Below are 26,871 nucleotides of genomic sequence, written 5' to 3'. Positions count from 1 at the left end.
GGATTTTCATCCTTGACTTCCATGCCCATTGACCAACTGTACACTTTCTAGAACCATAGTGCATACTGGGTTATGGTAGGGCAGATCTTGGCTTGGGGGCATGAAGGGACATAGTTGGTGGGTGGGGGGGGCTTGAGGATGACCTCTTGGACTTACCTTTTAAAAGGTCCCCTCATGCACTCTAGGGTTCACAACTTCTCTAAGGGGCCATGAACCACAACTCTCTAAAAACCTGGCCTGACCCCATGAAAATTGCAGAGTAGTAGGTGATACCTATCTCCACAATGGAGCTGGCCAGGTCACCAATGTCGGGTGCAGGCTTTTGACAAGAACCAGCCTGCACCCTTTAAAGGCACTCTCAAAAATCAGATAGCCCGGGAATGAGGTCGGGAATCCCAGAATCAGGACCCACCCACCATTTTAGAGGGCTCCCAAGTCAACCCAACGATGAAAGTCCAGGCCATCAATTCTGGTTCAGATTTTATTCTAGGCCCCAGAGGTGAAAAGGCATTGTATAAGCCATTGTGCTACCCAGTCCTGTCTTGTCTTGTCTTTCAGTGACTTTTCTGCCTTCCTTTCTTTTCACCTCAATCTTTCCTTGTTCACTCCTCGACTCAAGCTATATGCTTTGACCAGCACTGGCAATCTTGCTTTACCTTAGTCACTGCTATTCAACTACAGGGGGCAGTGGGGGCAGAATCACATCTTAGCCTGACACTGTTCTCACCTTCATGTATATTCCCTCAGGTCACTAATGTGTCTGGAAAAAGATGGCACGAGTAGAAAAAAGGTCACTTGACAATGCTTATTTGATATCAGTCTGGCTGATATCTATGAACTTTGCATAGGCCAGTGATCCAACTTATGGCCATTTCTAGTCGGTTTGGTTCAGTACCACACGAGGTGGTGCATTTACCAACCGAGCCACGAGTGCACTCACAGTCAGCTGTGCAGAATTATAAATAAGTACGTAGTCTACTGCACAGAAGCAGGCTGTTCAGCTCAACCAATCTACACCAGTGCTTATATTCTACATGAGCCTCCTCCCACCCCTCTTCATCTCACCTGACCAGCTGAGACCTTGCTGCATCATGTCTTTATCCAGCTTTCCCTTAAACAGATCAGTTCTTACAGTCTCTGTTCAACAAAACAGTACGCATCCTCTTCTTCTGAGGCCTAATTGTACAGAAGACTAGCACAAAATGATTTGCAAAAGCTTACCTCATACACGTAGTCAAAAAGTTCCAGTATAGTCAGGAGACTTGCACCGATGAACAAACCCATCTGACCTCCAATGTCACCTTTGAACAGAAAATAACAGGAGTTCATGATTTGAGCTGCAGGTTACTGCCAGTAGAATTTTCTTTCACATACTAAATAAAAAGTCTATCAGAAGCTTGTCACCTCTTGGCAATATGGCTGCACTTGTTGTGTTCATCATAAATAAAGGATAGGGTATGATACCAATGCCTTGCTGCAAAAGTAATTCATTTTCCACTCCATTTACTTGTATAAACCTAGATAGGATGTTTGAACAAAATGCCTTTGGGGATGGTATTCGTCCAGATTAGGAATGAATTGATTTTCTTTCACCAATCACTGTAGCCTGCAGACCATGAATCAATTGGCTGTGTGAATTCAAGGTAGTGCAATAAATAACTTGGCAAAGGCTGGTGATGAACGTAGTGAGCTAAGATTTCAAAAGTTTTACATTTAGTGAATGAATCAATGCACTTCCCTTGTGCATGACATTGGCAGGAAGAGGACCCTCAGGCGGCTTTGGGGAGCTATGAGCTAATGTAATTGCCAGGAGGGAGCTCTGCACAAGAGGTTTTATACACAAGCATAGTGCCCTGCTCCCTGACCAGTAGAATTTAAACAATAAGAGCAGAGGCAGGAGCCTGCTTCTGAAGGGCAGCATGTTAATAGGATCCTAGCCGTGAAGTTGAAATGAAGACACAGAGCTTTTCATGAGAGAGTTTATTGACTTGTTCAGTCTCACGGCTCTCCTCCCATTCCACCCAGTGTCCCAGCTGCCCCCTATTTATATGTGCTCAAAGACAATTAATACCCATCACCTGTTTCTCTTAACCTTAACAATGTAATTGTTAAGGTTTGTAAATGTCATATCAATGTAATTGACAAAAGACATAACACAAAAGAGCTCCAATACATTCCTTGAGAACTGTTAAATCTAGCCTGACACCAGCTAGTGTAGACAGCTTCTAAAAGAGTATCTCAGCTGCTCAAGTGCTGTATCAGAGAGTCCAGTTGGGTGCTGAGTTTGGAGGTATGCTGTCACTTTACAATGCTGTGAAGTACAAAGCACTGTAGCAGTGTCACCGGATCCCTTGAAATATACAGCACAGAAGGAGGCCATTCAGTCTATCATGCCGTGCCGGCATTTTGAAAGAGCCATCCAATTTGTCCCTTTCTCCATAGCCCTGCAAGTGTTTTCCCTTCAAGTATTTATCCAATTCTCTTTTGAAACTCACTACGGAATCTGCTTTCACCCTCCATTCAGGCAGTGTGTTCCAAATCAGAGCGACCTGCTGAATAAAAAAAAAAGTCTCCACATCTTGCCTCTGGTTCCTGTGCCTCATTCTTTTATTGTGCTTGTTGTGATATTTGTGGTAAAATATTAGCACCGCACCTACCTTTCCATTTATTATATTGACAGGCAGTACAATTAAGCACTGTTTGGCACTTTTCACGGTGCCTGACTGGAATGATAACTTTCCAACTGTTATGGCACGGCGGATGGTAAATGCTGAGCTGCTCAAATCCCAGAGGGACACTTGAGACAGCTGCCACGACTGTTTGCAATTTGTTTTGAGATTTGTGCCTTGAATTCAGCAGTAATGAGCCCACCAAGAGTTAGAGGTTTTTTTACACAACTAAATTAAACATTTATTTATAGGAGAAAAAAGGTTTTTAAGCACATACATAGGCCTAAAAATTACTACTACAATAACTCCTAAATCTCCTAATTAATCTAGCTCCCAGTTACACCTCCATTAAGGCAACAGTAAAACAAGAAAGATTTCAACAGACCCAGGCAAAATACACAATACCCTGGACAGTGATATTCACAATGAGTTTTCTTAGCTTCAGTTCCTGTAGACAGCAGCTTGATGCATAGAAGCTGGTGGCTTTTCACACTTGTTAGATCTTAGAATTCCTTCTCCTTACACACAACCTCATCTCCTTTATACAGGTTTCTCCCTTTTTAATGTAAATTCCGTTGTCTCAGTGTGCCTTTATAGCTTTACTTTTTCCACAATATAAATCTTCCATAGTACTTATATTATCAGTAATCTTTGGGAAAAATAAACACACTGTTTGGCTTAGCCTTTGTTGGCTAGGTGTAACACCTTACCACCTCTTTGAAATTCACTACACTGGTTTATCTAAAAATGCAAATGTTCTTCACACCTCACATTCTAAAACTTCAGCCATGTTTAGATATTTAGCATTTCAAACCTAACTTCTCTTTTTATAACTCAAAAGCTCCAGACTGGCTGTCTGCAATTCACACAGAGAAACTAATCCAAACCCGACTATTAACCTACCTTTACAATAAATCACAATATTATGAAAATTATTATATTTTCATGACAAACAAATACAAGAATCATAAATAATAAATGTTAACAAGCAAGAAGGGGGCTGGGAGCATTTGAGCTGGTTTCCGAATGAAAAATATTTGCGCTCAATATCCCTCTTGTTAACAGAAACCAATTGGCCTTCCAGCAAGCATGCGAGAGACAGCTCCACAACTCACAATTCACTTATCAAATATTCCCCAAAGATTGAAAGATTTCCTGAATCAGCGGGGTGCATCTGCATTCCAGCCTGTAAGAACCCAGTTTACGTTCCCTGGATCTGACTTCTATGGAATTGTTATAGATTCTGCTGAGTGAGAGTTGTGTGCTACCCGAATACAAGCACGGGGACAGCTCTCTCCCAATCTCGAGGTTAGGAGGGTTGGCAAGGTATGGGATGGGATGGACAGCGGTTCCAATGTACAGAGCATTTTGTATGACAGACTTGATTTTGGACTGAATTTACACTCCAAGTGGTGTCAAACAGCAGTGGCATGAGCCTAACCCCTTTGAGCAATCTCACTCCACTGTGCTTTGAGGTTAGGACAGGAACATGACTTGAGGACTTACACTGTCCATTTAGCATGGAGGCAAAGCCAAAATCATTCGCCACCCCTGTAAAAGCACCTCCAAATCTAGATTTGGAATACGTGCCTTGATAACCTCTGGATATCATGCTCACTGGGATAGACCGGAATAATGATTGGATGGACTCTTTCCCCTAACAATTCTCCCTCAACCCCAGGATGCTGCCTGCATACTATTATCACACAACCAGGTCATTGGAATAACTATATCAGGAAGATTCAATATTCACAGCTAAACATATTAACAGAACTTTTTACCACAGTTCTGAATGTCTTATTCTGTTAAATGCCTGACAGCAGTAATTCATTCAGTGGACAAGATATTATGTGGTATTATTCTCGCTGGAGTTGCAGTGAGGGATATCATACTGATAAGGAATGAGTAAATGAGCTGAAAATGACTGGCAGTTACATTTTGTGCTACAGTTTAGCATAACTGTGAAAAATTGTGATTTCCTTGCCACACCATGCCAGCTCCTGTCCATTAACACTCAAGTCTCTCAGTAGTTGAACCTGCAACAAAGTAGCCTTGCAGGAAGAAGGGCGATAAGGATTCCGGTGCAGAACAATGCTTGCAAAGCACTAAAATGCAAGGTTTATCTCAAGTCACATGTCTTGAGCGCAATGATTTTTGGTGACAGAGGAGGAACCAGAATTCTATCTCTCCCAATTTCCACAGTTGAAAATAGATACATTCTCAGTGGCAGCTTTCATGGGTGCACACAATGGAATTTGAAAGACTGGCAGAGAGATAAGGTTTGCTTTCTGCGTTTGGCATACTTCAGGAGTCCGATCTCCAAAATATCTTAGGAGTTTGACACATTCCCCTGGAGTTAAAACTTGTGGCATTCTCTGTGCAGTCCCTCAGCACAGAGCTTCCGAGGCTTCCCCTACAGAAACAGGAAGTGGTCCTGTATGAAACATTTTTGGAGCTTTTCCTCACCAGTGAAGGATTACAACCAGAGATCAAAGTCACCACAGGAAAGGACAGGGTGTTTGGGAAATGATTGTACACATGATTAAACCCTCCACAAAGCAGCTCATCATTTGGTATTCATTGTTACAACGCTGACTTTTATTTAGAACTTAGAGTGAAAATACATAGACGCAGATGGACAGATTAGGTATCATTAGGCCTGATCCTGGTTATGAACGATTGCAACCTCCAGATTCAGTTGCACTATGAGGCTGACAAATGATGACTCCATGATTCATTACTCATGGCTCAGGTCAATTAGACTGCCTGCTACAATCTCCTGCTAAACTGAGATGAGATCAGGTACTAGGTGAAATTCATTAGGATCTCAACTAAAACTGAGTGTTGTGCATTGATATCTTACAAGTTTCTGAAACAACAGCCAGACTTCCACCACTGAGTTTTAAATCCCTGCCATGATCTCTCCAGTCTCCTTGACCATCTAAAACAATAAGCTTTGGTGAAGAACAATTTGGTGGATGCTTAGTTGAGGAGGTCAGGACTGCGAATGGAATATGCTTCAACTTTTTGTGCATTATCAGAACAAGCCACTTCAGGTGTGTCATGGTAAAAGAGTAAAGGTTAAACTGTTTGAAACTGCCTCAACAATTAACCTCAAACTCAACCTGTGGAGAGTACCCTCAACTCCAGTAGTGTGACTTTTCATTGTCTCACATCCTCTCAGATGAGTGGTCACATTTCCTAATTGACATTTAAGAACTCCTGGCTGGCCTCCCATTATCCATCCTTCATAAACTTAAGCTCAGCCAAAACTCTGTTGCTTTTATCCTAACTCACACCAAGTCTGGTTCACTATCACCCCTGTGCTCGCTGACCTACACTGGCTCTCGGTTTGGCAACACTTTGATTTTAAAATTCTCATCCTTGTTTTCAACCCCCTCCGTGACCTTGCCTTTCTCTCTGTAATTTCCTCCAGCTCCACAATCCTCCAAGATCACTGTGCTCCTCTAATTCTGGCTCCTTGCACATCCCCAATTTCCATCGTTCCACCATAGGTGGCTGTGCCTTCAGCTCCCTGGACCCTAAGCTCTAGAAATTCCTCCCTAAACCTCTTCCCCTCTCAATTGTCTCTTCTCCTTTAAGGGACTCCCTAACACTAACCACTCTTTTTGCCATGCTTTTGATCACCTGTCCAAGTATCTCCTCGTGATCCAATCACGCTCCTATGAAGAGCCTTGGGATGTTTTGCAATGTTAAAGGCGCTATGTAACTATGAGTTGTTAATGAGTAGCTTTATACTGTAGACTTATGCCCATTAGAAACTGAGTTGAGACTATACAAACTTATTTCACTTCAGGCTCTCATCGTTATTATCTCATCAGGCTGTTCAGGATTCAAACCTCAGTCTCAGAGGTAAAAGGGCAGTGTCTGAATTATTTACATCATCCATTCTCGATCTCTACAACTACAACACAGAATGTGGAGACTGTCCACTGGAGAAATTGTTTGAGCTCTATCCAGTTTTCATTGCAGTGCATTCTCAATATCTCATTCTGGATTGTAACGACAGCTCTTGTTAACCATCAGACTCCAATGAAAGTCTTGTACACACAAAAAGAAAGAAGAAAAATAACAAAAGGGCTCAGCCCAAAACTGTGACTGTGGATCAAAGTTCTGTTTATAGAAATGTTGGGTCAGTGAGGCTGCGAGCAAGGTCACAAGAAGAATATCAAAGCTCAGGTGATTTCTATGTCAGCTTGTAATTACTTCAACAGAACTGTCATGTTGTAGAAGATCTTTGTTATGTGGTGAAAATCTCAGTCTAATAAACTGGCTATGGATAGGCTTCTGAAGGCAGCAACAGTCACTCTGTGCTTCTGTAGCAAAATATATGTTTCACTTTTAATTTGGATGAATTTCACCTCTGCTCTGCTGCTCTTAACCAAACTCACACTATGTCCTGTTCACTCATCACGCCTGTCCTTGACCTACGTTGGCTCCTGGTCCAGAAATACCTCCAATTTAAAATTCTCATCCTGAGTGTTTAAATCCCCCCCATGGCCTCACCCCTCCCCATCTCTGTAACCTCCTTCAGCTCCACAATCCTCTCCCACACTGAACTTTCCATTCGTTGACTTTTGTGTATCTCCCCCTTCCCCCCCGCAACTCCCTTCCCTCCACCATTGGCCACTGTGCCTTAAGCCATCACGTTCCACAGAGACCTTTATTTGCCAGTTGTGTGTCTACCCCATTTATCTTGTTGCATTTATCCAACAGAAAGAAACCCATCCGCCCACCATGGAGAACCCATATACAAGCCTTGGAATGAGAGACCACTTCATAAAAGTTATATCTTCTCATCAGTTTACGTAATTCGCCGTGATGATGCCACAGGACAACCGAACAACAGCCGGAACTGACTCTCAATCAGCAACCTCTGACTAAACAGAGCTGTGGGAACTAAAGCAATAGCATTCTCATTTCATTGAAACAGGCTGCAAAGATCTTGGCTGTTTTCTGTGGCAAAACTCACCCAGCAAGCCAGCCACTTCATAAGCTTTCTTCTGCTCAATCGTCTCGTAGTTGAGGGCCTCAAAGAATATATCCAGCACAAGAATATTCTCCCTTGAAAAGAAGGAAAATTACATCACGTCAATTTTGTATGCATCTGAGAAGAAAGTTACTGCTCTTCAGAAAAGAGAAATCAACCTCCGCTCATCCATTTAATTGCCTCCTGCAGCTAAAATGGAATTTTAAACAGCGACTATGTACCAGAATATTTCTGTCTTGCCAGGCCAAGGTCAGCATAGCAAGGTCATGTGTTCTTCTGAAATATGTGTTCTTACAAAACTCTTAATGATTCCGGCTGATGTTGATTCAGAGGCTGTGTTACATTAGTCTTGCACTACAGGTCACAGATTGTGCAAACAATTATGTGCATTTCAAATAAAATCAAGGCACACATTAAGGAAAACAACATTACTCTGGGTTGGCAATTTTGAAAAGCAATTATAATCCCAAGTATCATTTTGACTGCAGTCTATTTTTCCTTTCACAAAAGCCACTGTCGCGCAGATGATATTTTTAGATTTTAGTTTTCTATAATAGACTTGGATTCTATTAAAGAAACATGATGCTTGGTTCTAAGCTCCTTTACCTTCCCATTATCTACATGAACATAATGCATTCTTGACTTAAATGACATTTCCAATGCAGCATCCATCTGTATTAAAGTATCTACTAGATCTTGATCATAGGAACAAAGTTACAGAAAGAGGCCATTCAGCCCCTCGAGCCTGTTCATCCATTCAGTTAGGTCATGAACCCACCTTGGTTCCATACCCCTTACCCACAAAAATCTATCAATCTCAGTTTTGACATTTTCAATTGAACCCCCAACCTCAACAGCTTTCCACTCCACTTTGTGTAAAGAAGTGCTTCTTGACATCACCCCTGAACAGCCTAGCCCCAATTTTAAGGTTCTGTCCCCTTGTTCTGGACTCCCCACCAGAGGAAATAGTTTCTCTCTATCTACCCAATCAATTCCTTTAATCAGCTTAACCACTTTAATAAGATCACTCTTCAATCTTTTCCAAACAATTCTGGGTTTGACAGCCTAGTCTGTGCAATCTGTTCTCATAATTTAACCCTTTAAGCCCTAGAATCATTCTGATGAACCTGGGCTGCATCCCTTCCGAGGTGTGGTGCCAGAAGTAAACTCTGTTACTCCAAATGGGGTCTGACCATGGCTCTGTATAACTGAAGCATTTTGATTTCCAGCACTTTTGAGATAAAGGCCAAAATTGCATTAGTCTTTTTAATTATTCTTGTACCACTAGCTTTTCGTGATTTATGTACATGTACCCCTAAATCTCTCTGCTCCTCCACAGTTCCTAGCATTTCGCTATGTGAAAAATATTCTGATCTATGCTTCTTAGGTCCAAAGAGAATGACCTCACACTTTCCCACATTGAACCCCACAGTTTTGGTCACTTAATCTATCAATGCCCCTTTTGTTCCTATCTACACTATTTATTATGACACCTAAATAATGTTGTCAGCAAGCTTGGATATACAGCTCTCTAAAGTCACTGATAAATGTAGTGAAAAACTGAAGCCCCAGTACAGATCTTTGGAGGACATCAACAGTCACATTCTGCCAAAGTTGTTATCCTCTTGCAAGGTACAAATAGATCCATAAACTCTTTGAGTTGTTTTGAACCACTTCCTGAATTTTACTCAGATGAAAACAACAGCAACTTGTACAGATATCCCAAGGCACTTCACAGGAGCATTCTAAAGCAAAGTTTGACACTGAGCCACATAAAGCAATATTAGGACAGGTGACCAAAAGCTTGGTCAAAAAGGTAAGTTTTATTGAGTGGATTAAAGGAGAAAAGTGAGGTGGAGCAGTTTAGAGAGGGAATTGCAGAGTGTAGGGCCCAAGCAATGGAAGGGCAAATGGCAGAGCATAGGAAGGGGGGATGTGCAAGAGGCCAGAGTTGAAGAACACAGCCTCAGAGGATTGTGAGATGTTACGACCGGGATGGGAGGAGTGCGTAAATTATCAAGCCCCACTACTCCACAGGCCATACCATTAATTTAAATGTTTAATTTTCTCACCAAAATGGCCAATTGTGTACCTTCTAGTACACAGAAGAAAAGAGACTCTGACCAGGCTCCTTTCAAAAACTCATAATGATTAATTTATTTTAAAGCCAAACTTCTATTAACAAAAACAGAAAATGCTGGAAAAACTCAGCAGGTCTAACAGCATCTGTGGAGAGAAAGACAGAGTTAACGTTTCGAGTCTGTATGACTTCTTCAGAGCTTCTTTTAACAAGTTGCAGGTACTGGTTAACACACAATTGTAATCAGGAAGTATAACTATCTATCTCTTCCGAAAGAATTCCTCCAGCACAGACACACACAGACAGACACAGACAAACAGAGGACAAACAGATAGAGTCTCTCTGCAGAGATGGGCTTTGGAGGATGGGCGTTATAAAATAAAGGATAAAGTCCACAGGGTCTTGACACTGTTGACCTGGAGTTCTCTGGTGTGAAGACAGACCGCTGGTCCCAGTGGATGCCTGGAAGTTCTTACCACTGATCTCAGCTTTGCAGGTCCAAATGCAAACTAGTTACACTCAGATGAGGGTTCTCTGGCTACAGGCTGATAGCCACACATAATTTTAGGCAAGGTAGAGAGAAGGAGCCGGTCAAGGTAGCTTTCCTTCCTCAGCTTGTTCTCCAATGAGACTGACTTCAAAACAAGCAGGTTCACAACTTTAAGCTTTTTCCTCTCTTCCGTGTGATTGCCTTTTTGTCTCCCAGCTTTTCATTAATTAAAATTCTTTGCAGTTCAACACAAACAAACAACTCAAGTACCATATAGGTCAGGTGATTTCTTGGAGGAGGCCTGCTTGTTGACAGTTCCAAGTTAAACTTATGACCTTTTTAAAAAAAAGTCCCAGGTTAACATCCAGATGACCGGATCATGCCAGGTCCTTCCATTTTACAAAATAAAAATTCTGTCTTGAGAGATATGATTCTAACAGCAGCTAGAGGAGATTACAGAGATAGGAAGGAGCAAGGCCATGGAGGGTTTTGAACACAAGAATGAACCTTTTAAAGTCATGGCATTGCTGGACAAGAAGTTAATGTAGGTCAGTGAGCACAGGTGAATGGGACTTAGTGCGAATTAGGATAAGGGCAGCAGATCTGAAGAACTGTACTTCATGGAGCTTGGAAGATGGAAGACAGGCCAAGAGAACACTGGAATAGTCAAGTCTAGAAATAACAAATACATGGATGAAGATTTCAGCAGCAGATGAATTGAGCAGGAATGGAGGTAAGTGCTGTTATGGAGGTGGAAGTGGGCAATCTTCGTGATGGAGAGGGTATAAGGTTAGAAGCTCAGTTCAGGGTCAAATAGGACATGGAGGTTGCAGACCACTTGGTTCAGCTTCAGACAGCGGCATTGGGGGGGGGAGGATGGAGTTGATAGCTAGGGAACGGAGTTTGTGGTGGAGGTCAAAGACAATGGTTTTAGTATTTCCAATTTTTAATTAGAAGGAATTTTGGTTCATCCAGGACTGGATGTTGGGCAAGAAATCTAGCAACTTAGAACCAGTGGAGGGGTCGAGGGAGGTGGCAGAGTCATCAGCATCTGTGTGCAACGTGCCTTCAAATGATATTGCTGAGGGACAGCTTGTAGGTGAGAACCAGGAAGGGGCCAAGGATAGATCCTCGATGGTGTCCAGAGGTAATGATGCAGAAGCAGGTGACTCTCTGGCTGTGACTGGATAAAAGAATGGAACAAGGGTAATGGCAATCCCGCTCAGCTAGACAATGGAGGAAAGCCACTGGAGGAGGTTGGTGTGAGCAAAATTGTCCAAGGCTGCAGACAAGTTGTGAAGGATGAGGAGGATTATCCAGTAACACAGGATATTTTTTGTGGATTTGGTAATGGCTGTTTCAGTGGGCAGAATTTTACGGTCCCAGTTCGGTGGGGATGGAGCCGTAAAATGCGGCGAGATATTATAAACCTCATTGGCTTCGGCGGGAATGTAAAATCCCGCTCCCGTAAAATTTCGCCCAGCGTGTCTGGTGCGGAAATGGAAAGGCTCCAGCATGGAGCTGTGGGAAAGATGGGCACAGATTTGGGAGGCGATAACATATTCAACGTGAGGAAAGAGGTTGGAGATGGGGCAGTGGTTTGCAAGAACAGAGGATCAAGCATGGGGTTTTGTGAGGAGGGGGTGATGACAGGAGATTTGGAAGAAAGGGAGACAGTACCTGACAAATGTGTCAATGTTTTAGAATTTTATTGTGGTTTGATAATTGAGATGCAACCAAGGGTACTGAGGGAAGTGAGAGTGGAAATTGCAGAGGCACTAGTGATTATCTTCCAGTCTTCCTTAGATACAGGGGAGATGCCAGTGGACTGGAGAATTGCGAATGTTACACCCTTGTTCCAAAAGGGTGTAACGCGCCTGCTGACTGAAATATTGTGTGGGTGTGCGATGACATCGGGACGCTCGCCTGACTTCATCACAAGGATAAAGCCGTCAACCACAGACCAGTCAGTTTGACTTCAGTGGTAGGGAAACTTCTGGAAATTATAGTTCGGGCTAAAATCAATAGTCACTTAGATAAGTGCGGGATAATTAAAGAAAGCCAGCATAGATTCATTAAGGGAAAATCATGCTTAACTAACTTGCTGGAGATTTTTGGGGAGGTAACAGAGAAGGTGGATAAGGGCAATGCTGCTGATGTGATGTATATGGATTTTGAAAAGGCATTTTACACAGTGCCACAAAACAGACTTGTGAGCAAAATTCTAGCTCATGGAATAAAAGCGAAAGTAGGCACTTGGATAAAAAATTGGCTGAGTGACAGGAAATGGGCAGGATTTTCCCCTTGTCGGGTGGGCCCAGGAGCATCTGTGAAACGGTCCACCACCCTCGATTGGGCCCCGATTGCGATTTCACACTGGCTGGCCAATTAACGGCCAGCCAGTGTGAAACGCGCGCTGAGAGCCTCAGCGCTGTCGGAGTGGGGGTGGGGCGAGCGCTGAAGTTTGCGCATGCACGGGGGTGCACTCACTGAAAGCTCCCTGAAGGCACAGAGCTGCCTCAGTCATGTGACTGTCACATGAAGAGAGGCATGTTAAAAATGAGTTTAAAATTTAAACATTTTTTAAAATTCACTGTTGGAAACCTCATCCCACCCGTGGATGAGGTTTCACAAAAAATGCAAAGGTCGCTTGGCCTATTCGCCCGCCCGTCAACCGTAAAGTTGGATGGGCAGCGAAAAATTCTACTTAATTACCTGATTAAGGGCCTCAATAGGTCTCTTAATTGTCGGCGGGCACACTGCCGACTCTCACACACACCTACCGACTGAAATATCGCGTGGGTGTGCGATGACGTCAGGATGCTCGCCTGACTTCATCGTGCGCTATTTCACACTTGGGCGTGTCAGGCCTGCACCTGCACGGCAAGCTGAAAATCCTGGCCTAGAGTAGTGATAAATGGTTGTTTTTCAGATTGGAGGAAGGATTGTATTGAAGTTCTCCAGGGCCTAATGTTGGGACCCTTGCTCTTCCTGATATGCATTAATGATTTAGACTGTGGTGTTCAGGGCATAATTTCAAAAATTGCAGATGATACGAAGATTGGACACGTTCTCAACTGTGCTGGAGATGGCCTTGAACTTCAAAACGACATAGACATGTTGGTGGTTTGGGTAGACAAGTGAAAGATGAAGTTCAATGCAGAGGAGTGTGAGGTGATTCATTTTAGCAGGAAGAATATGGAGGGATAGTATAAAATAAAGGGAGAAATTCTAAAGGAGGTGCAGGAACAGAGGGACCTCGGTGTATATGTACATAAGTCATTGAAGATGGCAGGGCATGTTGAGAGAGCAGTTAATAAAGCATATAGTATCTTAGGCTTTATTAATAGGGGCATTGAGTACAAGAGTAAGAAGGTCATGTTGAACTTGTATAAGACACTAGTTAGGCCTCATCTGAGGTACTGCATCCAGTTCTGGGCACCAAACTTGAGGAAGGATGTGAAGGCTTTGGAGAGAGTATAGAGGAGATTCACAAGAATGATTCCAGGGATAAAGAACTGTAGCTATGAGGATAGATTGGAGAGGTTGGGACTGTTTTCCTTGGAGAAAAGAAGGCTGAGAGGAGACTTGATAGAGCCCTTGAGGGATATGGACAGGATAAATAGTGAGAAATTGTTCCGACTCAAGAGAGCATCACAAACTAGAGGGCACAGATTCAAAATAATTGGCAAAAGGAGTAATAGTGATGTGAGGAAAAATGTTTTCACTCAGAGGGTGGTTGGAGTCTGGGACAAACCTCCTGAAAGGGTGGTGGAGGCAGGTTCGATCGAGGTATTCAAAACGGAATTGGGTTGCTACCTGAAAAGAAAGAATGTGCAAGATTATGGGTATAAGGCAGGGGAGTGGGACTAGGTAGAATGCTCTTTCAGGGAGCCAGTGCAGACTCGATGGGCCGAATGGCCTTCTGCACTGTAAAGATTCTGTGATTCTGTAAAAGCTTTTTTCTTAACTATTTCAAGGTGTCAGATTTTCACCTATGCAAAGAATATTTTCTAACATTATATGAAATATTACTTGAATTATGTGAAATGGACCTAAATTTCTGACAAGGCTCCTTGTCAGGAGAATGAAGTTGAACAATTACCCCTTTTAAGTTTTTCTGCAGGTTAGACAATAACTTTTTTTAAAATTCATTGACGGGATGCGGGCTTTGCTGGCTAGGCCAGCATTTATTGCCCATCCCAAATTGCCCTTGAGAAGGTGGTGGTGAGCTGCCTTCTTGAACCGCTGCAGTGCCTGTGGTGTAGGTACACCCACAGTGCTGTTAGGGAGGGAGTTCCAGAATTTTGACCCAGCGACAGTGAAGGGACGGCAATATATTTCCAAGTCGGGATGGTGAGTGACTTGGAGGGGAACTTCCAGGTGGTGGTGTTCCCATGTGTTTGCTGCCCTTGTCCTTCTAGATGGTAGTGGTCGTGGGTTTGGAAGGTGCTGCCTAAGGAGCCTTGGTGAGTTGCTGCAGTGCATCTTGTAGATGGTACACACTGCTGCTACTGTTCGTTGGTGGTGGAGGGAGTGAATGTTTGTGGTATTGGTATCAATCAAGTGGGCTGCTTTGTCCTGGATGGTGTCAAGCTTCTTGAGCGTTGTTGGAGCTGCAATCACCCAGGCAAGTGGAGAGTTTTCCATCACACTCCTGACTTATGCCTTGTAGATGGTGGACAGGCTTTGGGGAGTCAGGAGGTGAGTTACTCTCTGCAGGATTCCCAGCCTCTGACCTGCTCTTGTAGCCACAGTATTTATATGGCTAGTCCAGTTCAGTTTTTGGTCAATGGTAACCCCCAGGATGTTGATAGTGGGGAATTCAGTGATGGTAATGCCATTGAATGTCAAGGGGCGATGGTTAGATTCTCACTTGTTGGAGTTGGTCATTGCCTGGCACTTGTGTGGCACGAATGTTACTTGCCACTTGTCAGCCCAAGCCTGGATATTGTCCAGGTCTTGCTGCATTTGGACATGGACTGCTTCACTGAACCGAGTGTTTGCAGTGATCCAGCAGGTATTACGTTTAGTCCACAGGGTGGAGATCAGGAGCACTTGCCTTTACAGCATAAAGATTTGCACTGCACAGTTCTGCAGTGTGTTTTTGCAGGGAAATGTTTTACGAATTTCACCTCCTCCCGCATGGAACATCATGGTCCCATCAGCACACAAAGCGCTATGACAGGACAGCTAAGCTTTACAGGAAGTCTACCCAAAGTGCCTTATCAGATGCCACAGTAACGTTTCAAAGTGCTTCACGTGCGATAAATTGCCTTGAAGTGCAGCGACTTTGCTTTGTTGGCAAACCTGGCAGCTATTTTGTGTGCAGCACGATCACAGACAGCAAGAAGAAAGAAGCCAAAAAGAGCCAGTGGTACCCATACCACAGCACAAGTCAACGCATTGCAGAGAAGAGGGAAAGAATGTGGAGAAGGAGCAAGAGAAGAACAGTAGCTTTGCTTAGACTTTGGGATGAAGAGATCGAGAGGGGATCTCACTCAGCAATCGCACTAGCAGACCCATAGACAATGAAAGAAAGAATTGCATTTAAATGGCGCTTTTCACAGCCTCAGGAAATCCCACAGTGCTTTAGAGTGAATGAAGTAGAAGCAATGTATTCTTTGTTGTAATGCAAGAAACACAGCAGCTATGAGATGAATGCCAAGTTCATTGCTTTTTTTGGTGTGCCTGGTTAAGTGGGTCTAATTTAGGCCAGGGCACTGGGAGAAGGCCAGGATTTTCTTTGAATAGCTCCAAGAGGTCTTGAACATCCACTGGAACAGGCATACAGGGCCTCAGTTTAATGTCATATCCAAAAGATGGCATCTCCCACAGTGCAACACCCTCCCACTGAAGTGCCAGCTGAGATAGTGAGCTCTAATCCTTGAGTAGACCTTGAACCCACAGCCTCCTAATTCCAAGATGCAAGTGTGCCAAGTTTGAAGCTAGGAAGACCAGTGTAACAGAAATGCTGATCATCCTGTCCTAAGGTTCACTCATGACATCAGCTGGTGTATTTTTGTTTTTTAGAAATAAATATTAAACTTCACCTCTTCCTGTTTGTGAGTAACATGTCTAATCAGCGCACCTGAGATTCGAGTCACAGAATGATACAGCATAAATGGAGGCCATTCTACCCATCATTTGAATCCACTTCCACTGCCCTTTCAAGCCACATGCATTCCAGATCACAACTGAATTCATAATTTTTTTTCCCTCATGACTTTGAACACCTCTATTAAATCTCCTCTTGACCTTCTCTGCTGAAAGGAGAATAGCCCCAGATTCTCCAGTCTCTCCACATAACCAAAGTCCCTCATCCCTGGTACGATCCTGGGAAATCTTCTCTGTACCCTCTCCAAGGCCTTGACATCTTTCCTGAAGTGTGGTGCCCAGAATCGAACACCATACTCCAACTGAGGCCTAATCAATGTCTTATTGCTCAGTTGGATTTGTATCTCATAAAATGAATAATGTTAGCCATTGGAAACAGGCCAATAAAGAGAATATTGCTGCTCATTGTTCTCACTTCTCAAGCAGTTAACAAGCTGTCTAATCTGGATGGAAATACAGCAATGCTGTGAGGAACCCAGAACGTGCCAGCAGTATCTGCTTGCAATAATCAAAATTCCAGCATTCTGAGCAAGATCCTGTGATCCTTCTCAATGATAAGCCTGGCAAGTCCAACGAACCTTTTGCGGCAGAGGTCAAAGTTCGGGACCAGTCAGCCTAGGCACTGATTGCTGAGCATAACAGAAGCCCAAAGGGATATGGGTGCATGTGAGGAAGACTTGAGGATAGCCACCAAGATAACACGTAAGGAAATGCGAATTCTGCAGCCTTGACCATGCAATGGATTCACACTCCTCAATGCGACAGCACAAAGTGCTGCCAAAATCAGTATCCTAAACCCTGCTTAACCCCGGACAGACAGGCATATATTTGTTTGGTGATATCGTAATGATGCTGTTTCTTTTAAAGGGCATTTCTCATCATTTGTACTATGTATGCTGTGAAGTATGGGAAAACTGATGGAGCATTATATGAAACCTGCTGGCCAGACACCATCAATAATGTTTCCTCATGTCTCTTCTGACAGAAAAGGTGGCATAAAACAGGGTGGGACAGCAGCAGCGTGAACCCCCGGCAATCTTTGAACAAAGGTCCCTCGCTTATGGAAAGTTAGAGAAGGCAGGCCTTGGTCACAAGGTGGGAGGAAGATGTGCGCCAGCTGGATTTGCAGGACAACCAACATGAAAAAGTTAACGCTCTGGCCTCGCAGGTGCCCGTGAATTGACAAAGCCTATGAATGAATTTGTATGTTCACCTTCTGCTCTCTATACAGATGGTGAGGCAAAGGAGATGGTGGTGTAGTGGTAATGTCACTGGACTAGTAATCAGAGGCCCAGGCTAATGCTCTGGGTTCAAATTCCACCATGGCAGCTGGTGGAATTTAAATTCAGTGAATACATTTGGAATTGAAAGCTAATCTCAGTGATGGTGACCATGAAACTATTATCGACTGTTGTTAAAAACCCATCTGGTTCACTAAAGGTAAGGAAATCTGCCAACCTTACCTGGTCTGGTCTACATGTGACTCCAGACCCACAGTAGTCTGGTTGACTCTTAACTACCCTCTGAAATGGCCTAGCAAGCCACTCAGTTCAAGGGCAATTAGGGATGGGCAACAAATGCTGGTCTTGCCAGCGACGCCCACATCCCATGAAAGAATAAAGGATAAAGAAAGGATGCAGTATTGCTTATCCAGGCACCCAACATCCCATTTGAACCAAGCACCAGTCCAGCTAGCAGCATTGAGGATGGAGCAGCAGAAAGCAGAAAATGCCCTGCATATTGCAGAGGAAGGAATAACAGGTGCAAGCTGGTCAGATGCAGCAGGGAGCCATTGTGCTTAAGTGTTTCTACATTCCACAAGAATCTGACTGAACATGGTGGACAGTGTGGAGAGACGATTTCCAGGGGTGCCTCCAAAATCGAAGGGCAAGAGCGTCCTGGGACTGATGAGGGGCATCATGCTGCCATTTCAGTCAGAGGGTACCCAGAGTCTCATGAAAATATGGTTCCTCAATATCCAGTCCTTGGAGTTTATGGAGATCAAAGCGAACAGCAATTCCTGCTACGTAGAAGTAAATGATTGTCAGGTGCTGGTAAGCACAGTAAGAAAGAAGGTAATGTGTAGATACATGCACGTGGACACTACCGGGACCGGAGAAGATTATTAAAACACATCCATTTGTTAAAAGCTGCATTCTGTGATTTTATTACTGTTTGAAAAGGGAAAAAGGTACAGGTCTTAAGAAAAGGGAAAACACATACTCAGTCTGCTACCAATGAGAAAGAAAAGGCCTTTCAAATACCAGCTGGACTGCCAGAAAAGAAAGTGGTTATGATGCCCTCTCCCAGCTTCCTGCCAACATGCCACGTCTGGCCTCCTGCCCTCTTTGGTGATCTTCTTCCCCTTCATGCTGCCTCTTGAGCTTGTCCATGATCGCCGTTGGTAACATTGTGCAACATACTGAACGTGGTAACAAAAAAATTCAACTTTCACTGGGGCGAGAGTCCCATCTGAAGCATTATCTGAGCACTCCAAAAGCTTGCTCATTAAGAATCCTGGTTCCCGGCTGTGGTTGGATAGGGCCTCCAACCGAGGGTCATCAGCTATCATATACTTCATCTTTTGCAGGAATCAGCCTTCCCCTCAGGCAATCAGGTTAACTAAATTGCCTCAAAATGAACGAATAATGTCGGGTAGAATGTGCTGAGATGCATGACCTACTGCCTTTGCTCCTGTTGCTTGTGGTCCATACTGAACTCAACGAACAAATTCTGACAGAGGGTTCCAAGGTGCAGAGATTCTAAGGACAGTTGTTCCCTTGACTTCCACCAATAGTGCTGCTGCTGCATTTGTTAACTTTGGTTGCAAATTTTCCCACCCAGTGTCAGCTTCTATGCTCAGCCTGAGCCTCATCAGGCACTGATCCATTTGTGAAACTCCCGGAAGCTGAGCTTTGAATGAAAGTGTATCAGTTTGGGTAGCTGGTGGACCCACTGCTGAGCCTCTTACACCTGCAAAACTCTCTTTAGACAGAATCCACCATTTGCTCTTCTGCCATCGCCCACAGTTGATCCTATTCTGCTATTAGGGAGTATGCATAGGAAACAACAATACCAGTATGCAATGCACTCATTCTGCAACTTCAGCTAGCAAATGGTATTCCTTACAATGGATAGAAGGACCCCACACTACTCTATGTGCCAAATGTAGTTTACTGCCCAAATGAAGAGAGGTTCATCATAACTCCTTATGATGCATTGTGTTTAACAAGTGTTTGCTCACTGAACCTTCATTCATTGAAGCCCTTTATCTCCATTTTCGTAACATCACCAACTTTGCCCCATTGCAGCTTATCTGCTGCTGAAACCCTCATTCATACTGTTTACCTCGAGACTTGACGATTCCAACCCAGTCCTGGCTGGTCTCCCACATTCTACCCTCTGTAAACTTGAGGTTATCCAAAACTCTGCTGCCCATGTCCTAACTCACACCAAGTCCCGTTCCCCTATCACCCCTGTGCTGACCTACATTAGCTCCCGGTCAAGCAACATCTTGATTTTAAAATTCTCATCCTTATTTTCAAATCCCTCCATGGCCTCACCCCTCCCTATCTCTGTAATCTCCTCCAGCCCCACAACCCTCTGAGATATCTGCGCTCCTCTAATTCTGGCATGTTGAGCATCCCCGACTTTAATTACTCCACCATTGGTAGCCGTGCCTTCAGCTGCCTTGACCCTAAGCTCTGGTTTTCCCTTCCTAAACCTCTCTGCCCTCTCTCCTCCTTTAAGACACTCCTTAAAACCTCCCTCTTTGACCAAACTTTTGGTCACCTGACCTAGTATCTCTTTATGTGGCTTGGTGTCATATTATGATTTATAAACCTCCTACAAAGCGCCTTGTGATATTTTATGAAGATCAAGGTGCTATATAAATATAAGCTATTGTTGCTGTTAGAGCAGATCAGTTCACTTTTGATTACAGTCCAGTTAAAGGAGACTCCACTGTTCTTCCCTAACCTCCCTTTTTGAAGAATAAGTCTTTTTCTATGCTCGGGATGCTGCTGTGGCATGAGCACATTGATCAGTGCTGCTCCAGGATGATGCACCGATAATCTCAGGATTGGAGGAACAAAATCCAAGTGCCCCTGTGCCTCCTGACAAACCTTCTCACATACTCCACACCACCATTTCAAAATTTCAGTTAAATTCCTGAATATATGGTGCTGAAGCATGATGGTGATTTACATTACAGGTCATCACTTGTCAAAGTGCAGATGTTTCTGTGATTAAATGCCCACCAAGCACATTCTGGACAATAAGAAGCAATTAATAAGAGTATTTTATCCTTCTCTGTCTTGTAGTTTACACATCTCAGTATTTTACAAATGGGAGATCAAAGTACCCCTGTCAATGGAGGTTTACTCTGGGTCTAACCTACATCATAGCTGGTGTTGTGGACATTAACATTCCATTAGCTAGTACTGACATCCCTCATCTTAAATGAGCAAAAGATTATGGAGGAGAAAAAAGATAGGTGACATGATTTTTAAGAACAGTTGAAATCTGCATTATCTGTTGATGGGTACCATAAATAAAGTGCAGATCAAGAGAACACTGACAATAGTACAATCATACACATTTTATACAGGACCTGTACCACAATTGAATAGAACTATACCCAACCATACAAGAGGCACAGAACACACTTGAAATTACACTGTGTGATATTAGTGTACAAACATTTCACACATTCGATAAAATCCATTTGTCTGCTAGCTGAACAAGTTAAGAATCATAGACTGATATCACACAGATCATTTCAAGACTGCCATTTATTCAATTCCTGTACCTATCTGAGATGCTAAAAATTAACTCCAGCTCCTCCATCACACTCCTGGGGAGTAAATGACATTATGTTAGTAAGCATGTAAGTTTTAAAAATTCTCATCCTTGTTTTCAAATCCCTCCATGACCCCACCCAACACCACGCCCCCACCCCCCCCCCACCCCCGCCTTCCCCACCCACCCACCTCTGTAACCTCCTTCAGCTCTACGACCCTCTGAGATCTCTGCGCTCCTCAAAATTCTGGCCTCTTGTACATCCCTTATTCCCTTCGCCCTGCCATTGGCGGCCATGCCTTCAGCTGCCTGGGGCCCTAAACGCTGGAATTCTCTCCCTAAACCTCTCTGCCTCTTCCTCTGCCTTTAAGAAGCTCCTTAAAATTAATATCTACCTGTCCAAATATCTCCTTCTGTGGCTCGGTGTCAAATTTTGTGAAGTGCCTTGGGGTGTTTTACTATGTTAAAGGTGCTGTAAAGATGCAAACTGTTATTGTGTAAACAGGAGCTGCAATGAGCTCACCGTAAATATTGGTGAGGTGGATTCAGTTCTGTTATTGCTTAACTCAACTTTGCATATCCACTGTCCCCACTGAGAATGTTACATTGGGATTTTCAATTGCCCGCACATTTCAACTTAAATGTTGCTGTCTTGCCCAGTGTTACTGTGATTCAGGGCCTTTCTGGAGGCAATCAACATTTATAGCTGTGCTGTGCTGTAAAGATGGTCCTTTCTGCCATCGAACATTGCGTATAAATTAGACAATAAATTCAGTCAAATTACTTTTGTTCAAGAAGCACAAACAGAAGCCGGGTTTATATCGGGCATTCACGACACTGGCAGTCATGGTTAAATACAAATCCTCCATTAGTGCCTATATTTGTATCCCAGCACTGCCTAGAAAACACTGTTTCATCAATGTTATGAAAGAAGGGAAATCTATCCCAGAGCCAGCTGTTCGTCTGTTGTTTGTTCTTAATCAAATTAACTTCATAAACCACTTAAAGAAACACGGCCTTTGTTTAGTCCCCACTCCATCCCACCATCTATTTTTACCAACATGATCACAAAAGTTTCCACTTATAAAGTGTCTTTAATGTCAGGGTGGACCAAACCCTGAAGTCGGAATCAGAAGAAGGGTTGAGGAGGTGACTGGAGGTGTTGTTTTGACCAGATTTCTGAGGTAGGAGGGCAGAGAGGTTTAGGAAGAGAATTCCAGAATGTTATGCCATACTGGCTAAATGAGATGGCACTATATGGAGTAATTGAAAAGGGCTAGGGGGAACTGCACAGTAGACAGGATTCAGAAGAGTGGAGGGCATGAAATAAGATGTAAGGTGAGAGGAGGTTATAGATATGGGACAGTAATTTGGAAGAAGTCAGTCAGGATGGGATGATAGGTAAGTGGGACTTTATGTGGCATATGACATGGATGATGGAGTTCTGGAAGAACACAGGAGCTCAGGGGACCAGTAAAAGGAGAGTTGTTGGAAAAGTTGAGGTAGGAGGTCACAAAGGCATGGATGAGAGTTTCAGTTGTAGTGGGAATGAGGGAGGGGAGGTAGGTAAGGAATATTGTGGAAGTGGAAATAGATGGTTTGCTGATGGGCTGGATGTGGGGATTGAAGTTCAGCTCTAGGTTGAGCAGAGCATTGAGGTCGTACCCACTGGGTTCGGCCAGTGTAAACAGTCAAGTATGGCACTGGTATCATAGGGCTAGAGTGCACAGTTTCTGCAGGGAAGGCAGAAAAGGTTTCAATCTTGCCAATATTTAACTGGACAAAGTTCTGTCTCATCCATCACTTAATGGTACACCAGCTGTCAGAAAGCACAGTGACAGTCGTAGAGTTGAGGATAGGGTAGTGGAGAGGTAAAGCTTGGTGACATATAGAACTGGACTCCATTCTTGCGGGTGATTTTGCCAAGAGCTGGAATGTCACTCGGGAATATGAGGGAGACCTTGGAGCATGCCATAGATGAATATATTAGGATAATTTGTTATGTGAGTGGAGCTGGCTACATTCAGTCTACTGGGAATGGGACCATGAAGGACTCTGCCATCAAGGCAAACCACAGAGGCAAGACATTGAAAAAGAAAGCAGTTGTCCACAGTACAAAGGAAGAATGCTTAACCCAGGAATAGTCACACAGGATACCTTTAGTGATATTAGCCAGAAACTAGGTGGTCTAGGTGGGATGATGGCAGGTTCAAACGATCCAATCATGTTGAAACTCCACAGCACACCAGGAAAATGTTACTGCATCACATGTGATGTGAGGCATGGCTGAACCCTTTCCCCAGTGACAATGACACTACCTCTTTAATCATGACTATATCGTGACACAAACAGAAAAGCAATTATAGTAGAGGTTACTCACCCAATGTAATCTTCCGATTTGTTGTACTTTTTGGCCAGGTATTTGGCTGAAGCCTTGCTGGGGATTTTTACCATGGACAACTCCTTACCATATCGAGTCATGTTGCATGGCGTCTCACAGGTGCAATATGTACTGTCCTTCTCCACCAAGAATTCTGTTCAAATAGCAGTGACACAATTGTATTGGCAAGTGTGGATTGCTTGCTGTTAAGAGGGGGGAATTGATGGTGTGCTGAGCTAATGCATTGTTCTTTTACTGTCTTCCCTGTTCTAAAGGTGAACTGGTATTAATTAGAATCATACTCGTCACATTCCTGTGTGATAGATTGTCGTTCCCTAACAGTTGGACCATGGCTGCTTAAAGTTAGATGCAGAAGAACTTCCTGGAACTGACAAAAGGCCAGTTAGTCCAACAGACCTGCCTCTTTTCTAACCACATCTATCCACCTCTTCATAAGGGCTTATAATTCCTCTTTCAAACATATTTGCTTCCAAATGCACGTAAGATGAGACTAAATGAGATGAAAACCAGATTCATTCTAATGGAAATCTAAACAACCAGGGATACTTACGCAAACCTATTAGTTGGATGTAGGTTTTCGGAGGGTGGAGCCTTCACTAAATGTTGAAGGTGCAAGGCAGACAAATTTATTGGCTACCACGTATTTCCCAATATCCCTCTAGAATGACATCCAATGATCTCCAGGATCGATTTGACCCATCCTCCAATACTGAGTTATTCCTCTTCTAAACAAAAGGTCTCCATGACTTCCTCTCTTACTCCGAATGCCTGCATCTTTCACTTGTGTTTGGTAGCATTTGACCCCTTTGTCACGGTGCAAAATTTGCTTTGATCAGCTCTGTCACCTCCCTCCATTTAGTCTTGTAAACTTCAATGTAGGCCACCTCAAGGTCTGCCCTTTTGCAAAGAAAATAATTTTTTTAACCTTCCCTCACAAATGAAATGCCTGATATTGGGAGCAGCTTGGTTGCTCACCTTTATAGCCTTTCAAGGACAAGAATATCTTTTCTGTGATTAGACTAGATGCAAATACATACCAACTTGCTTGTTGAGGCTGGATTGAGCCCAAACATCAGAGGTGAAAGGACAATATTTCAACTCTGTGCACCACCCAGACCCCTTTTGAAACAGACAATACTGACTATGTGCATATTCATATATTTTGTACTATCTTTTGTTCTAATCATTAAAGCAATATCATGTTTAAAATAACACATGGTATAACAGAGTGGAACACAGCGACTGCAAGGATTCTAAAATTGTTTTGTCGAGTTAGATAAAGAAGGACTGATTTTTCCTCTCCCTGGCTCATGAATTCTGGGTTAATCTAAGCATCACTGTCAGCATCCCAACTAAGATCAGCTAAGTCTGACAAAACTAGAAATCAAAGCTGGGATCTTCCTAATCTCTATGGCTCAGTACCAACATGGGTAATGCCATCTGGGGAGAATGTTAATCTTCTAAGTGGACTATTCAACTTAAAGTTGGTAAACATCAAAAATAAATTATTCAAGACTTGTAGACATAATAATTAGGAAACATTACAATCACTGCTTCATTTAGCAAGCTGGATAACAAATACACTTCAGCAGAATTGCTTTTTTTTATTACCGTGTTATACAGACTAGAGCACCCTGTATTTAGTAATGGAGGTTAACCAAAAGGTATTCCGCCATCTTGGTTTTACCTGCAATGAGTTCTGGGTAACTGGAGTCACCACAGACTTGGCTTCTGGACAAGCTTTATTCATTGTGATAGCATTCTGGTTCATATAGTGTCCACTCCCCACCCGAACAGGAACCAAAAGTTAAAATGCCATTAGAGTTATCTATAATTCTTATTCTTAAAAATGTAAGTGAATAAATAAGTGGTCAAAGTTAGCAAATAAGGATCAGTGCAGAGACAGACACAACAACTGAACAGTAAGAGAAGCAGAAGGCATTGCAATGTAATGGAGTTGGCACTGAATTAATTCCCCTTTTGAAGAGTTATTGCCTCCACAAAAATTTTCTTGGCAAGCCATAGTTGATGTGGTAACCTAAATTGTGACAATAAGTATTATACTAACTTGGGTCCCAGCATTGTTGTGATGCAACAATGCACTGCACAAAAGTTTGCCAAACACAATGCTTCTTTAAGGTAATGCAGATGACTTCTGTCATCGGGGATTCAAGACCATCTCCAGCAGCCAGAATGCAGCATTGCCAAGAGCCCAGAATGACCGACATTAATACATTGCCAAAATGCTGCCCTCAGACTGGCATACATACACTGAGCTAGCAACACTACGAGAATTTCAAATCAAGGCAATCTTTTCTCTGTTTGTTTTTGTGGAAAAAAAATGAGAATCTTTGCTACTTCCACTGAATCAGTCAGATAGCTTCAGAGAGCAGCAATCACAGTGATCTATGAGATACCGACCAAGCCCTTGCAATGATCATAGCTGCAACACAAAGATTGACCAGGAGCATCTGGGAGCAAAGCAAGATGCTTCGAGCTTATTCGGAGAGTGACACCAAATTGACTTCCATGTGCCTCTTTCCTGCATTCATATCATCATTTGGATCCAGTCTTTCATATAGGATGGCTCCAAAATCACTAGTGCTAGGCTAACATGATGTCATTTCTTATTCTGCGCACTCATAGCTGTAAATGTGCCGCTGCCGCCACTTTACTATGTCCTTGGAGTTGCAATGGGACCATTTTGATTGCTGTATGGAGTGGTTGTTTTTGATCTGCTGATTTCTTTTTTGATTTGTCTGTGAACTGGCGTAAAATTGATGAATGCACTTTAACCGTGGCATTGTAGCTGGTGCCGATGGCAGAGGTTAGTCTCTTTCGGGCAATCTAAAAACATTTATTGTGCTTTTTTTTTTGCTTCCGATCTAAAAGAATGCACTTTTGCTGGCTGAATCACTGTGTGCGCACTGTATGTAGTTACCCGCAGACTGTAGTACTTAGGGTTATTTAACCATTGCTTAGCATGTTCAACTTGGTCAATGCATGAGTGGACAACATACATCTCACAAGTTGCACGCAGTCCTTCTATGTCTGAAACGCAGCTCTTATATGTGCCTGTCTGTGCATTTAGTCCTGACGTGGGAGGTACAGGATAACGTTAACAAAGCATGTGATCAGTGACAAAAGCACAGGCAGCTGTCCTTGCATTCTGACCTGTATATTTTGAGCAAATTGCAATACCTGAATGTGCCACCCCATCCGTTTGGGAGGTAGCCCTCAGCTCTTGAGCAATAACTTGGTCCATAGCCCAGTGTAAGAGAGAAGGTACCAACACCCCCACAA

The 26,871-nt window shown here is 43.2% G+C and overlaps 1 protein-coding gene across 3 annotated transcripts in view; it reads right to left on the bottom strand.

Annotated features, from left to right (window-relative positions):
* LOC144672593 (acid-sensing ion channel 1-like) overlaps positions 1–26,871 on the bottom strand; it is a 226,679-nt gene that overhangs the window by 28,349 nt on the left and 171,459 nt on the right. For all 3 annotated transcript variants that reach the window (XM_078534414.1, XM_078534416.1, XM_078534415.1), the window contains 3 exons: positions 23,548–23,701; positions 7,663–7,754; positions 1,222–1,301 (listed from right to left, as the gene is read on the bottom strand). In XM_078534414.1, the coding sequence (XP_078390540.1) occupies positions 1,222–1,301; positions 7,663–7,754; positions 23,548–23,701 (326 nt within the window). The remainder of the gene's footprint in view (positions 1–1,221; positions 1,302–7,662; positions 7,755–23,547; positions 23,702–26,871) is intronic.

Source organism: Cetorhinus maximus, chromosome X, assembly GCF_964194155.1.
Source record: "Cetorhinus maximus chromosome X, sCetMax3.hap1.1, whole genome shotgun sequence".
NCBI lineage: Eukaryota > Metazoa > Chordata > Chondrichthyes > Lamniformes > Cetorhinidae > Cetorhinus > Cetorhinus maximus.
The sequence above is the reverse complement of the archived record's forward strand: the minus strand, read 5'-3'. Positions and strand labels throughout refer to the sequence as shown.